Source organism: Macrobrachium rosenbergii, chromosome 9, assembly GCF_040412425.1.
Source record: "Macrobrachium rosenbergii isolate ZJJX-2024 chromosome 9, ASM4041242v1, whole genome shotgun sequence".
Classification (NCBI taxonomy): Eukaryota; Metazoa; Arthropoda; class Malacostraca; order Decapoda; family Palaemonidae; genus Macrobrachium; species Macrobrachium rosenbergii.
In genome coordinates this window covers 17,977,662-17,995,161 of record NC_089749.1, presented here as the reverse complement: position 1 = coordinate 17,995,161, position 17,500 = coordinate 17,977,662, and the positions used below count along the sequence as shown (strand labels likewise).

General features: G+C 35.0%; 2 protein-coding genes across 2 annotated transcripts in view; both read left to right on the top strand.

Annotated features, from left to right (window-relative positions):
• Positions 1 to 13,259, top strand: part of LOC136842133 (keratin-associated protein 6-2-like) — a 41,474-nt gene extending 28,215 nt beyond the window's left edge. The window contains exon 2 of the mRNA XM_067109494.1: positions 12,680 to 13,259. Within this exon, the coding sequence (XP_066965595.1) occupies positions 12,680 to 13,159 (480 nt within the window). The 3' untranslated portion in view covers positions 13,160 to 13,259. The remainder of the gene's footprint in view (positions 1 to 12,679) is intronic.
• Positions 1 to 17,500, top strand: part of LOC136842053 (uncharacterized) — a 431,892-nt gene that overhangs the window by 34,639 nt on the left and 379,753 nt on the right. The gene's annotated exons all lie outside the window — the stretch shown is intronic.

Here is a 17,500-nt window from a genome sequence, read left to right as displayed (position 1 = left end):
GGTGACACTTAAGAACTTTCGATTCCCCGTCATGGCCCTATCGGATTACCAGTTTGGAAGATCTACTCAAGAAATTGTCGGAATTACTCGATGGCAAGACCTGAAGAAAATTAAGAAAAGAAGTAAAAATATTCATAATCTTTTTACCTGAACCAGGTGCACTAGAATTCGTCTCGTGTGTTGAAGAAAATCTAAAGGCATTCCGTTTCGTGATTTTTATTGGACTGAAGAACGAATAGTTCTGAGTGTGAATATATATATATATATATATATATATATATATATATATATATATATATATATATATATATATATATATATATATATATATATATATATATATATATATATATATATATATATATATATATATATATATATATATATATATATATATATATATATATATAAAAATATATATATGTATATATTATTATATATATATATTTTTTTATTAAACCAGTATCGTCCCAATAAATTATGAAAAAAAAATACGATCATTTACAATATAGTTTCACACCGAGGTCGTAATAATAATAATAATAATAATAATAATAATAATAATAATAATAATAATAATAATAATAATAATAACACACAAACTACACGTCACAAAACAACAATAATTTCTAAATTATAACTCGACCACGCAACAAAATCCGGAGGTGAAAAATCCGGTTCGCAAAATTCCGCTGGAGAAATTACGGTACGTTATTCCGTCCATCATGCAATTCGTATGTGATAGACTGAGCAAACACGGCGATAAAGCCTGCATGTTTATGGTCGCCATTGCAAACATTGCTCATGTTCTCTGCAATATAACGAAATCACTTTTATTGTGGGCTTTGCCATAATTCTGATTCCGGCTGAATTGTTTTATTTGGGCTTAATAAATATGGAATTATATTGTTCATGTGCGCGAAACGTTGCAAAGGAATTGAATAGAGAGAAGCGACTGGATAAACGCATTTATGAATACGTGTACGAATACATTTACTTGCATTTGCATTTACAGACTATATTGGGTTGTTTTTTAACATATTTGGGATGTGCGCATACTCAGTGTGCATATGAATAACGGAAGCATACACTTATTCATACGCATACAGACGGGGTATGTATACAGTATATATATATATATATATATATATATATATATATATATATATATATATATATAGTATATATATATATATATATATATATATATATATATATATATATATATATATATATATATATATATATATATATATATATATATATATATATATATATATAGAAATCATCAATATACAATCATAGAAATAAATTTCTGACTCACGTCGGGATCGAACCCAGGTCTCTTGCTTTCCACCTGAGAGACCTGGGTTCGATATATTTATATATATATGATTGTGTATGATATTTATATCTTATTCACTCAGAAGGGATAATTCAGATGAAATGTTGTCTATTGGGTCATTGCTGAGTCAGGAAGTTGGGGAAAACTGCTGGTATGCAAGCAGTTAGCTTGCCCAGGTAATTCCTTGGGTGCAGTTGCTCTAGGTTCCAACTTCTTTTACTTGTATGGCCCAGTGGTATGCTTTCCACCTGAGAGACCTGGGTTCGATCCCGACGTATATATATATATATATATATATATATATATATATATATATATATATATATATATATATATATATATATATATATATATATAATGTGTGTGTGTGTGCACAAAGTCGGTGATCCTAAGACGTTCAAAGATTTCCTGAGCTCTTAATGAATCAAAGGGAAGAGAGAAAATCTTTCTATGCTGAATTTGGTCATTCCATAACGTCTCGTACACGTAGGCTATGCTACAGAGACTCGTTCCTTATCGGTTATTTTCTAAAATATCTTTTTTTTTTTTTTTGGTGGGGGGGAGGGTGTTATTAGACTCACTTATTTTTATAAGAACAAAATAAATTCAGGAAGTTGTATGTCACAACTGTACTTTAAGATTATGTTCATCGTAGAATTTTACGAACTCGTTTCATTTCCTTTTTATTTTTTGTTTTTATTTTTCATCGCTGTCCCCTCCGTAAGATTTCGCTCAACATTTTAATCTGTAATCCAGATGAGAAGAACCGTCCACATATCTCTCGTTTAATCTCTTTCAGTTTATAACTTTTGTAAACTTCCTGCATATTCCGAGGAAAATAGCAACGAAAGGGAACAAAGGCTGAGAGAAATACGAATAAAGGGGAAGAAACGAGAAATTAGAAGGCCAAAAGTCAAAGGAATGAATTCCTTTTTGACGCTCTTTCTTTGTATGTCGCCATCCTTACGGAAATTAAAATGCTATCCTTATGTAGTGACATTGTCACTCACATTGTCATCAACGGCACCCTGGATTCTCACGCTCTTTTTAGTTTTCTGTAAAAGAAAATTATTATGCCGGGTTTGTCCGTCCGTCCGCACTTTTATATGTCCACACTTTTTCAGTCTGCCCTCAGATCTTGAAAACTATTGAGGCTAGAGGGCTGCAAATTGGTATGTTGATCATCCACCCTCCAATCATCGAAGATACCAAATTGCAACCATCTAGCTTCATTAGTTTTTATTTTATTTAAGGTTAAAGTTAGCCATAATCGTGCAACGGTATAGAACAGGCCATCGCCGGGCCGTGGTTAAAGTTTCGTGGGCCGCGGTTCATACAGCATTATACCGAGACCACAGAAAGATAGATCTATTTTCGGTGGCCTTGATTATACGCTGTAGCGGCTGCACAGAAAACTCGATTGTCCTTCGAGAAATTCTTGTTTATAATGAGGTAATGAATACTGTAATTTACTCTTATTATTATTTTTCCCCATTACCAGCAAAGATATATATATATATATATATATATATATATATATATATATATATATATATATATATATATATATATACATAGTGTCTTACATCAGAGCATATACAATATTACAATATTCATGTGGTGATTTTGTTAGGACAGGAAGGCATTTACATGGAGGATTACTGATGTATATTTAAATTAAAAACGTGGAGACAGAGACTGATTGATGTGATGCTTTTACAAGTTTATGTAGAGAGGAAGGGAAGTTGTGATCCTCTTTGCAAGAAGCCCCTCCATCTATATATATATATATATATATATATATATATATATATATATATATATATATATATATATATATATATATATATAATGTATATATATAGTATATATATATATATATATATATATATATATATATATATATATATATATATATATATATATATATATATATATATATATATATTGCTTCTACTCTCTACGTCAGTTGTTTATATAAGAGTGTAACGAAAAAGTCCCTCATTCAAATTCGAATCCCTAGCATTTTATCTTACAAGTTTGGCCTTAAGATGTCTGCTCGAAGATAAAAACTACTACCACAAGTAGAGTGAACCCATTATGGCTTAGTAGGCTAAATGCCCGGAGACGTAACAAATACTGCTTGATATCCGTGATCTTTTCTGTCTGTTGGCCTATCAAAATAATGTCGGTCATCCAAACTATGTGTGGATAGCAACCACGTGTTCGATGGATGTTTAAGGGCCCTTAGAGTTAGAAACCGTGCCGGCATAAGGCCACCTTAATGTAGAAGAAGCGTTGGCGGTTGGTTTCTTTGGACAACCTGACAGGGTTCATTCTGTGTTATCCCTGGCACACTTGAATTCAGCAGCCCACGTCTGAATTATGGAATATGTGCGGAGTGGGGGGAGTGGGGAGGATCCTGACCTAGTGTTTTGATCGTATCATCACGAATTTCCATTGGGTCTTTTCCTCACTTTTGTAGATGGTTAGTTACAGCTTGGCCTATGTATTTCTTAGTTTTTGTCGAGATCTTTTTTGTGTCTAGTAATTTTCAAAAGGTTTCCCATGCAATATTATACTTCCGAACAATTGAGCTCTTGTTTATAATCATATAAGTGGCTGTACTGTAGTACACAGCCACACTGGAAAGTTTGAACTTCCTTTATTCTTTTCGGGCGGAGATCCAGGTCGTTTTGAATGACCTACGTAATTTTCCAAACAATGATGAGCGAATTAAAATGAGGATATTTTGAAGATTAATCTGAGTACTCACCATTTTTAGTTTTCTTTAAAAGAAAACTGTCGAGATGGCATTGTCTGTCCGTCCGCACTTTTTCTCTCCGCCCTCAGATCTTAAAAACTACTGAGGCTAGAGGGCTGCAAATTGGTATGTTGATCACCCACCCTCCAATCATCAAACATACTAAATCGCATCCCTCTAGCCTTAGTAGTTTTGATTTTATTCAAGATTAAAGTTAACCATGATCGTGCGTCTGGCAACGATATCGGACAGGCCACCACCGGGTCGTGGCTGAAAGTTTAATGGGCCGCGGCTCATACAGCATTATACCGAGACCAGCGAAAGATAGATCTATTTTCTGTGGCCTTGATTATACGCTGTACAGAACACTCGATTGCGCCGAAGAAACTTCTGCGCATTTTTTACTTGTTAATTATTGTACTGCTAACTTCATTCCTTGCCTGTGCAGTAATGCAGTACTTCTGACTCACTTCTTAATGCATCTTGAAACTCCATTTTTATCTAGGACAAACAACCCACGTTATCTCATAAGCATAAACAAGTGTTAATTGGTAAAGCATTATTTTTTTTTTAGGAAAGTACGTTCGTGCATAAATTATATTCTTAATTACCGCTGCTGCCAGGAACAAGACTCCTGACTAATTGTCTTACTCATAATTATGATGGTAACTGGAGGAGGCCGGGGGGCGAAGGAGAGCCTCGTTTGGAGAGTCCACACGCCCCTCCCCCCAAAAAAAGGGGGAGGGGTGGCCTTTTGTTTGTTTACAAAAGCAATGAATTTGTTTGACTTTAATGAGCTTCCGTTTCAGAGGGCACCGTTAGATTTTTATGGCTTTCCTATTTTTTTTTCTTTTTGCTTTCTTGTGTTTCAAAAGAAAGCATGAAAAATTACTGGAGAGCAATGAATGAAAGCAGTTCCTTTAATTATCTTAGCGTTTGTTTATTCTTCTGCTCTTGATTGTTTTAGAATCTGCATGAAGATCTCAAATATTTTCATTGTGATATGAATAGCCTAGACCAGTGATTCTTTAACGGGGGCGGGTGGGGGCCGCCAGAAGCTTCCAAGGGAGGGGGCGCAAGCAGGGATGCCAGATAGTGCCTATTATTTTATTAATTTGTGATGTTAATTGCAAAATTGCCAAAAAACATTATCGCCGATTCCATATGTTTTCTAATTATTATCTCAAAATATAGTTTATAGCTGGCAAAAATTTCAGGGGTAAGGGGAGTGGGATCTATACATAAATGCAGAGGCGGGGGGGGGCAAAAAAAAAAAAAGTTTAAGAACCACTGGCCTAGACTATTACACTCATCGACATTTTCATGTTTGCCGTTGGCTGCCACTTGTCCTCCAGCCGGCAAAGGTAAATAACGTTCGGTCTGGTCATTACTTGGATAGGTGATCACCGAGAAATGCTATCGGCACATAGGCCCCTCGAAGCATCTGTGGGGCAAGGCAAGTGTTTAGCAACTTCATGTCAGATACTGAGATGCGTACAAGTATCATCTTTTTGAAGCTATTCTCTACAAGGGAAAAAGTCGTATAGAATATATATACACATATATACATACATATACATATCATAATCATGTATTATATATATGTATATATATATATATTATATATATATATATATATATTTATATATATATATATATATATATATATATATATATATATATATATATATATATATATATATATATATATATATATATATATATATATATATATATATATATATATATATATATATATATATATATATATATAATTTATGTCAAGACAATGTATTCACTCAAGTTCAGTATTTTGTTATTTTCCAAGTATAAATAGCAGAGAAAATGAGTCAACAGATATGAAAGCACCTGTAACGATGTCACTATAAATATAGTCACAATCAGAAGGCCCGTGATAATAATCATAATATTACATTCACAAAAGAGTTCAAAGGCAATAAACAATCAAAATCAACATATTGCGATTCCCTGCTGTTTTTGTAAAAATGGATGGGTTGGCCTGTCGTTGCTAGCATAAAGGAAAAACTAATTGAAATGGAAATTGATAAATGGTTAAGTTTATTGATAAAGTTTGCTCTTTGTTTAAATATAAACTGGGTAGGTTATAGTATATTATGAATGATTTTGATGTCGTGACTCATATACGAGGCATTAAGCTACAAACGTCCGTTAATATCCAATTCGTTCTACCTGAAATCATATATTTTTCATACATGTTACCGAAGGGAATTTTTAGTTGATATAGAAGTTCGTCGTCCCGTGGGCTCGAACCAACGAAGACAAAGAACCAGGACTACAGTGACACCTTTACCCACGCGGCCCAACAAGTGAGGTATAAGTTGATACCGACCCTCACCTACAAATCCCCGTTGAACTCAGGTAATTGTATTCATTCATAATATGGCTCTGCGACAAACGCTACATGGTCAGCATGGCAGAGGTGGTTTGATATCGATTGAATTACCTGTTCGCTATTTGTTTAAATATATTCATGGGTAAAGTCACTAGTCCTGAGTTCTTGTCTATTGTTGTGAGCCGACGGGACGACGAACTTATTATCAATACAAAATAACATGAAAACAAACATATATGGATATTAAAGGATATATATATATATATATATGTATGTATATATATATATATATATATATATATATATATATATATATATACATATGTGTATATATACACATATACATATACATATATATTCGTTATTCTCTCTCATGTCCGTATTTAACTTTTAATCATACTCATTACTCGTTTACAAAATATGGACGAAGTAAATTATTATTTATTGATTGCTATTCTAAACGTATCTCTTTGCTATCACTGCCATTAACTTTCACTTTATATACATTACACTTTATACATTTTGCGTATAATGGTCGAGGTAGCGTTTTCTTTTAAGCTTTTAAATGGGGAACTTCTAAATATCGAACATCATTTTCCTATTTCCTACATCGACTTGAACCCACCACGTGTATCCATATATGCATATGTGTATGTATGTGTGTATGTGTGTATATATATATATATATATATATATATATATATATATATATATATATATATATATATATATATATATATATATATTATTGGAATGGAATTTTCAGCGTTGCAGACGTACGTATATTTACTTTACATTCGTAATTCCCTTTCATCTTATTTCATTTAACTCTCAATCTTACGTATTATTCGAGTACAAAATGTGGAAGAAGTAGATTCTTATTGATGAATTAATATGCCAAACATATTATCTCTCTGCTATAACCCTCATTAACATTTTCACTTCATAAATTTATCTTGAATATTCCATTTTTTACATATAAATGGCTGAAGCAGCAGCAGTTTCTTTCGAGCCTGTAAATGAGGGGACTTCTAAATATCGAACATCATTTTTCTATTTCCCACATTGACCTGAACCCACTACCATTAGCTCCCGCGGATAGATTACACACCATGGAATACCGTTGGCTGCAGAGGGTTTCTTGCAGGTTCCTATCGGAAAACGATACCTGCAGAGTCCAGAGGCGCAGGTACGGAGGCAAACAGTCCAGTATTGGCTCTGAATACCTGCACTCAGAGCCGTCGCATTTCGTACCCTTGACCCTCTGATTACGGCCCTTCTCGAGATTGCAGTTACTGGAATGCAGCGAGATGGGATGAAATGGGACGAAAAATGAAAATAAAAATACCGACTCAGAAGGGATTTATGTTAAGGTTGTTTGAATGACGTTGAACTAAGTTAGGGTTAAATAAAAATACCGACTCAGAAGGGATTTATGTTAAGGTTGTTTGAATGACGTTGAACTAAGTTAGGGTTAAATAAAAATACCGACTCAGAAGGGATTTATGTTAAGGTTGTTTGAATGACGTTGAACTAAGTTAGGGTTAAATAAAAATACCGACTCAGAAGGATTTATGTTAAGGTTGTTTGAATGACGTTGAACTTACTTTTTTAAAAGGGATTTATTAAGGTTGTTTGAATGACGTTGACTAAGTTAGGGTTAAATAAAAATACCGACTCAGAAGGGATTTATGTTAAGGTTGTTTGAATGACGTTGAACTAAGTTAGGGTTACATTGTTAAAAGGATCATTGCAATGACTTTATGAAAATGCAGTGAAACGGGATGAAATGGAACAAAACACAAAAGGAAAAATACCGATTCAGAAAGTGTTTGAATGATGATGAACTAGCTCAAGATATGTTGTAAAAAGGGATTTTTTTTTTATGGTACATTTATTGAAATGCCGTGAAATGTTTTGGAGCGAAATGGGAAATGAAAATGGCCGAGCTAGGAAAATGTTTTATTTAAATATTTTATGAGAAGTGTTTATATATTTAATCGTGTCTTTTTGTTTGTTTGTTAACAATATATCTCAAAAGCTTATTGGTTGATTTTAGTGAAGTTTCGGGACGGGGAGGGAGGCAGTTTTTTTTGGGGGGGGGGGAGGGGGAGGGATGGAGATTAAAGCCCAATAAAAATGCAATTGGGATTTTGGGATGGTATAGGATTTGGTAGAGATCGAGTTTTTTTTTTTTATTTTTATTCAATTTCACGGTGACTGTTCTTCTCTGAGATCTTCCAACTTTCATTTGGAGACCAAGTTGCCAAACATCATGTATTCGGTTATTAGAGACTTACATGAAGGACGCTGGAATTCTATCAGATAACAAACGTAATACATGTCATCATTCCCGCACACAGAGAATGACGTTTCAAGTATTTGGAATTTGCATTTTAAGTTTCTGAATGATTTGACGTTGGATTTCACGTTTGACATTGAGAGTGTATCTTAACAGGTTAACGCTACGGTTGAATAATTTGGCTGTGCATCTAAACAAGATTGGCCCTGCAGATGAAAACTTTCACTGGGTATATTACACACACACACACACACACACACACGTAGCCTATATATATATTTATTTATATGTGTGTATATATACATATATATTTACACACACACACACACACACATATATATATATATATATATATATATATATATATATATATATATATATATATATATATATATATTTATATATCTATATATATACACACGCACGCATGCACACACACACGTATATATATACACACATACATACATATACACACACATACACATACATACATATATATACACACATACACACACACACACACATATATATACACACACACACAATAAAAAATCAGCATGACATGAAAAAAATGAGTGGTAAGGTGACATGACCGTACACTACCGTTTGGAGGCGGTCAAGGGTGAACAAGAGCGCTGAAGCTACGAATCGCATGCTTAATACAACCAATTTTTTTCGGAGACACTTGCTTGGGTGTCCGTGAACTTAACGATTTCATACGTCGATGATGATTCTGTCTGTCACTCTCTTTTCTTGTTTTTGTTTTTGTTCTCATTTGGTTTTGAGAGTCATGTCACTCTCTCTCTCTCTCTCTCTCTCTCTCTCTCTCTCTCTCTCTTTAAATTTGTTGTAATGGTTTTATGACTTTCCATTCTCTCTCTCTCTATTTACTTGGTTTTGATAGTATTATGACCATTCGATTCTCTCTCTCTCTCTCTCTCTCTCTCTCTCTCTCTCTCTCTTTAAATTTGTTGTCTGACTCCATTCTCTCTCTCTTCTCTCTTCTTCTTCTTCTTCTTCTTCTTCTTCTTCTTCTTCTTCTTCTTCTTCTTCTTCTTCTTTTGGGAATCCGTTCTAATCATATTACGTATCCACCAGCTTTTAGACAAGAAGCTTATGACAATTCACACCAAGTTCTTAATCTTTCAGTTCTTATTTTTTGTCAAACTTCTGAATGAAAAAATTAAACATTTTGACCGTGACAATACCTCTGAGCCATCATAAAACACACGATATAAACATAACGAAAAACACCATTGAAAAAAATGAGGGGAAAAACCGAGTTGTACATAACTTCAAAATACAAAAAACAAGAAAAAATCCCAAGTGAAAATCACAAACAAGGCGAACATCCGAAAACGATCGACGATCATCCAGCGGATGACTTCACCTCAAGTCGAGTGTGGTTCAAGGCGGAGGTCGACCTTCCGCGAGTGAAGGCCGAGGCAATGAACCCTACGAAAATGCATGCAGCAGTCACACAAGCACGCCACAGGTGACTTGTGTTTATATATATAAAAGGTTGCGTTGTTGGGTCGTCCAGTGTCTGTTGGGATACAGCTGCTGTCGTGTCTGTGTTGCTCTTGGAAAGATGAGGGGTCTGGTATGTATGAAGACGTGTTCTCTCTCTCTCTCTCTCTCTCTCTCTCTCTCTCTCTCTCTCTCTCTCTCTCGGATTCGAGACTAAGGGTATAGTATAATTGTGATGCATTGTAACGCGAAAGGAGAAAGATTTGATGTATGTATGTAGGTATGTATGTATGTACGTATGTATATATTGATATATGTATGTATGTATGTGTGTGTGTAAGAGAGAGAAAAAGCTGCTGAATAAGCAATATCTGACGTAAATACAGACGAAGTTGTCATCATCAGTCGAATTCATCACATTTTTGGATACGCTTGAAAGATAACAAAGGAAGATTGAGTCCATTTGAGGTGAAACATATATATTTTAAATTCTGTTTTTCATCCACCGTTATCTGGACACATTCCGCCCCCGGCTTCCCTGTCAAAGAAAAAATGTCTTCAGCACTTAAATTATATTTTAATATTTACCAGTTTTTGCTAGACGTGTAACGAAAATAGCTTCCGGTGGAGAATATGACGTTGAAATATAATTTTTCATACTTCTTTCAAAATCTGGAATTACTTGAGGGAAAAATCTTTGAAGAATTTGTTCGTAAATGGACTAGGCAGGCGTTTCCTTTCTTGGTTGTAAGTTTCTTCCACTGTGTATTTTGTGTGTGTGTGTGTATGTGTCATAAGCGTATACGAATTCAACGTGCTCTTTCTTAAATTCAAATTTACATTTACCACACTTTAGCTGTATCATATGCTAGCAAAAAACTGTTTATATCCCCATAAACTTCAGTGTTGTTCGTTTAGTCAGTTCCCCGGTACAGGATTCCCCAGTACAGTAGGCTCGTTGTTTATAAGAAAGTTGACTCGTAGTGTCCAGCGACCTTTTGAATAATTAAAATGAAGCAGGTGTCAGTCTGACCCAACATCCTTTCGGCAAATAATTATTATTTGCTTCCTTATCTCGTATGAAATGGGGGGTATTGAGCTGGAAGTGGAATGCGTATCTACATAGCACCAACTCTCCAAGGGGAATTGCTCCTGTCTGCTGAGGAAGTAAGAATTACAGTAATACGTTTCTCTCACATCTCTAACTCCTTTTACTTTTATTCACCCTCCACTGAGGGAGAATTTCTCACTTTACTTGATGTATGAACGCGAGGGAAAAATAAGCACTTTTTAAAACTATGATAATATTTACAACGTATAAGCTTGGAGTTTGCATTTTAAATTGACACAGTGTATAGGCTTGGAGTTTGCATGTTAAATTGACACAGTGTATAGTCTTGGAGTTTGAATGTTAAATTGACACAGTGTATAGTCTTGGAGTTTGGATTTTAAATTGATACAGTGTATAGGCTTGGAGTTTGCATTTTAAGTTGACACAGTGTATAAGCTTGGAGTTTGCATTTTAAATTGACACAGTGCATAAGCTTGGAGTTTGCATTTTAAATTGACATAGTGTATAGGCTTGGAGTTTGCATGTTAAATTGACACAGTGTATAGGGTTGGAGTTTGCATTTTAAATGGATTGCATTGGGTAAATGTGGATGTGCCTGTGTAATATTGACCTTCTGGATGCTAACAACGCTCCATACAAGGCTCCATACATACCTCATCTGACATGGCCTTCTTAGAAAAGGAATGCTGAAGCTCCAGGCGTCACTATTCCAAAGGAAAATAGGCGCATAGTGTTGGAATGTCCGAAGGAATTGTTGAGACAAATCTTCTTTAGTGATGTGGGGTATGGATCTCGAATGCAAATGAGAGGGGGAGAAGTTTGGTGAGGCTGAAATAAATGTTTAGCTTATTACATATTGCATAAGAATTGAAAAGTTGAAAAATGTTGAAACAGACAAGAAAGAGTATAACAAGTTAAGTTTCGTTGGAAGGATGGATAACAGGAGTTGAGATGGTTGGGTCATGTTGGTAGAATGGAAGGCTGTAGGGTGGTGAAAAGAGTATATAATTCGAAAGTGCTAGGAGGAAGAGGACAAGAGAGAGTGTGTTCTAAATAGAGGGGCTGATAAGTCTTTATAGTAAGGCAACAAACAGCAATATTATGGAAGCTTTCTGTACTGGAGTTCACCTGAGAAACAACAAAAAGTAAGAATATATATATATATATATATATATATATATATATATATATATATATATATATATATATATATATATATATATATATAATGTGTGTGCATGTATGTATGTATGCATGTATGTATCTGGACGGGTGAGCATGAATGTGGGTGGTTGGAAATTAGTGTGTGTTTTCACCCAAGCCAATTTTTTAACATTCCCTTGTTATTCCAGATCGTACTTTTGCTCATCACCTGCGTATTAGCCAACCAGAAGCGTGAGGCTAAACCCGGCTTCGGCCATTTAAGCTTCGGGCACGGTCTGTACGGCCACGGTTTTGGCCATCACGGCCACGGACTGGGCTACGGTTATGGATACGGTTACGGTCCGTTCGTAGCCGGCCACCCTTACGGACTGCACTCTTACGTCGGCTCCTACCATCACTTCTTACGTAAGAGGGATGCTGACCCTGGCTTCCTCCATGGAGGATTCGGCCATGGATTCGGCCACGGCTTCGGCCATCCATACTTCAGCTACGGCTACGGGCACGGGCACGGGCACGGGCTCGGGCTCGGGCACGGACACGGGCACGGACACGGGCACGGGCACGGCGCTGCCTACGGGTACACAATTGGAGTCGAACACCCTTACTATGGACATTCTCAACAGTACCACGAGGCGGTTGTTTATCCATATTATGGCTACTACCATTAACTCGTTCTTCGTCCTCTTTTCTACTTCTGTGATTACAACTATTATTTATTACTCGTCTTCTGACTGAGGTTCATTTAATAAAAGTTCCTCCCTTGTGTAATTTCTGTGATTGAATTATCATTATCCATATTAGACAGGGCACTGTGTAAATAAAAACTGCTTCTGAATGATACTCAGATTCTGGGAATGGTGATTTACAGAAGAATTTTCAGTACAAGAAAAGAAATTTAGAAATAACAGAGCAAATTAGGAAGCAACAATGAAAAAGAGATATGATAAAAAAGAACGTAATAAAGTAACAAAATATATCATAAAGATTTATATATCTCTGAGCTTTCCTAAGGACATCTGTTGACCTTATTTAGTATTACGTCTTTAACAATAAGCATATAGTACTGATATTATGGGATTGTCAGCGATAACTTTATTGATTGTAAGTATTTCCTCCCGAACAGTTGCCTTTCGCATCAGGATCCTAAATTTTTTTGCAAGATACAATATTGATTAGTGTTACAAGTAAGGATATTATGTTAATCCTACTCTCACCCTTTTTCTTATGGCCGGGCATCCAGGAGCCCCTTTTGGGAGTCCTGAGAAGGAATCCTATTCCTCCCCCTTGCCATTCATTTCCTACATCAACCCACTCCTTATTGGAGTAATTTTCCGACATGAAGGTAGTTATTACATTTCTTTTTTAAGAATTGCGAATTACGGTGGTTCTTGGAAATCACGTAAATGTATGGTTTTGTAAATAAAAAGTCCACCACATAAAGAAAAGATGCTTTCATAAAAAGCTTTGTCTCTCCATCTTCCCGATAGAGAAGCAATACCGACAAAGCTTATCTACACAGGTGACGAAGTCTAGAGCCTTAATTTATTTGTCTGTTTCTGAAAAGGAAGCATGTGATGGTTTTATATAATTATTATATATATATATGTGTGTATGTATGTATGTATTATATATACATATATATTATATATATATGTATGTATGTATGTACAGTATGTATGTATGTATGAAATGTATGTATAACTGAATCACGAAAATATGGAACGAGATGAATGTATAAATAAAGGCAAAATCCACGAAGGGAAGAGAAACAATGGAGTGCTGCGAGACCTTTCGACAGTCTGCTAAGTAAAGGACGACAGTCGAAAGGCCTCGCAGCACTCCATTTTTTTCTTTCGTGGATTTTGTCTGTATATGTATACACACACACACACACACACACACACATATATATATATATATATATATATATATATATATATATATATATATATATATATATATGTATGTATGTTTGTATATATATATATATATATATATATATATATATATATATATATATATATATATATATATATATATATATATGTATGTATGTATGTATGTATATATATATATATATATATATATATATATATATATATATATATATATATATATATATAAGACAAAATCCACGAAAGAAAGAAAAAATGGAGTGCTATGAGGCCTTTCGACTGTCGTCCTTTACTTAGCAGACTGTCGAAAGGCCTCGCAGTACTCCATATGTATATATATATACATATATACATATATATACGTATATACATATATATATACATACACACACACACACATATATATATATATATATATATATATATATATATATATATATATATATATATATATATATATATATATATATATATATGTAATTCATATATATAGAATTCGGTGCCGGACAATTCGGTACTAGGACAATTTGGTACCAGACAATTCGGTACTATTAATATTACTAAAAACACAAACACACAATGTACAGTATATTTATTGCTTAATTATCAGCGGTAAAAAAGAAGACAATTTATAATGCTTAAAAAATTTAAACTGCTATTAAAATTGATGTTTAATAAAATAAAATAAATTGACGAAATGAATTTTTGCATCTGTTATTGAACACAATGCTAAAATAAAAATATCTTAAAAATATCTTAAAACTTGTAGCATTTCAAAATGTTCATCAGTATGAAATCGAGCTTTGCACGAGCGATTTTCACAACGCCAATATATTTTTGAACCGCCAGCATTTTCTTTGTTTATGGTAAACGTAGTCTTCGTTATCGACTGATTTCTTCACTTTTCCAAATTTACAAACTTGCAAGTGGCCATTCCATACCTCATGGGCTGATAACTGACACTAAAATTCAGTTAAAAAATATAGATGACCACAGTAACAATATTATCCTTAATAAGCCGAAATTATAAAAATGAATGGGCCACCACCGCTTGACTTAGAATAATCGTTTCATATCTCATTACTAAAAGGTCTTTGCAGCGTCTCTTCTGCCCCTAGCTGCAACCTCTCTCGTTTCTTTTACTGTACCTCCGTTCATATTCTTTTTCTTCCATCTGACTTTCCACCCTCTAAAAATTATCTAGTGCAGCTACGAGGTTTTCCTTCGATTTCGCCTTTAAAGCCTTCTTACTATCAATTTCCCTTTCAGCGATGAATGACGGGACAGGTCTCAGCGCTTGGCCTTTGTCCTGAATTCTATATTCTTTGTTCAAATGAGTAGATTGGTTAAAAGCCTTCCGTTACTGAATTTCCGGTACCAAATTGTCCTAGTACCGAATTGCTCGGTACCGAATTGTCCTAGTACCGAATTGTTCGGTACCGAATTGTCCTAGTACCGAATTGTTCGGTACCAAATTGTCCGGTACCGAATTGTCCGGTACCGAATTGTCCTAGTACCGAATTGTTCGGTACCAAATTGTCCGGTATCAAATTGTCCGGTACCGAATTGTCCTAGTACCGAATTGTCCGGTACCAAATTGTCCGGTACCAAATTGTCCGGTACCGAATTGTCCGGTACCGAATTGTCCTGCACCAAAATGTCCGGTACCGAATTGTCCGGTATCAAATTGTCCTAGTACCGAATTGTCCGGTACCGAACTGTCCGATCCGAATTGTCCGGTACCAAATTGTCCGGTACCGAACTGTCCGATACCGAATTGTCCGGTACCAAATTGTCCGGTACCGAACTGTCCGATACCGACTTATCCGGTACAAAATTATCCGGTACCGAATTGTCCGATACCGAACTGTCCGATACCGAATTGTCCGGTACCAAATTGTCCGATACCGAATTGTCTGGTACCGAATTGTCCGATACCGAATTATCCGGTACCAAATTGTCCGGTTAAAACAATACCTTAGTTTGTTCGGTACCGATAGCTGATTGTTCGCTCTCCTAGGGAATTGTCCGATAGACTTATTTTACGTCCGAGAACCAGAATTGTTACCGGCAACGGGACCTACCAAATTATCCGTGGAACCCGAATTGTCACATTATGGCGGTGCTGAATTATCTATCACCAGAATTGTCCTCGGATTCTTCATTGGCCGGCCGGAGAATCGATACGCGGGCCCATATATATATATATAGAATATATATATATATCCAAAGATAAATAATTTATATATACCGAATTATCCAGTATATATATATATATATATATATATATATATATATATATATATATATATATATATATATATATATATATATATATGGGAGTTGGGTTGGGAAGCATTCGCAGGGGTAAATTAATATGCATATCTAACGGAATTACAGTATTACAAGGAAGGTTTAAACACACGCTCGAACTAATGCACGCAAGCATGCAAACGCACATGCATAGAAATTGGAGGCCCTACCACCAGCGACATGGCAATTCCTTTGCGTGATGCAAACTTTACGGAGTACCTGTTTTAATTCCAGTAGCTTCTAATGACCTTCAGTAGAATCATGAAAGAATCTGAATAACTATTTTTATTGCCAGAAAGATTCTCATGATTTTACCGTCGTAAAATTATCGTTGAAGCATTCGGATCAAATACTGTTTGAGGTCATTTAAGTAGTTTTGAAGTATCTAAACTTACCTGTCGATATTGGATAGCCGTTAGGAAAGAGTTAGTGTTACTAAGTTGTTAAAGCTTTATTTCTTAAAATCTTTTTAACGTAACTTTTAAATTTGGTGGCCATTGGGACGGATGGAGATTGCCTTCATCTAGTGTGGGTTCGATGAAAAAAATAAAGGAGTAAAACTGAGATAAAACATAGTGAAATAAAGAAGAATGGAGGAGAATAAAAGAGGAGACGAATCGCCCCAAGGGAATTTCTGAAATGATGGAAGATTATAATAATGGATAACGGAAGCACGAAAAGAATGCCAAAGCTTGGCGTCAGAATGGAACCATCAGTTAATGAACAGAGATATTCGAGTTGACTAAAGACTAGTCAAAAATGGCCCTGTTCACCCCCTCCCCCCCCAAAAAAAAAAAAAAA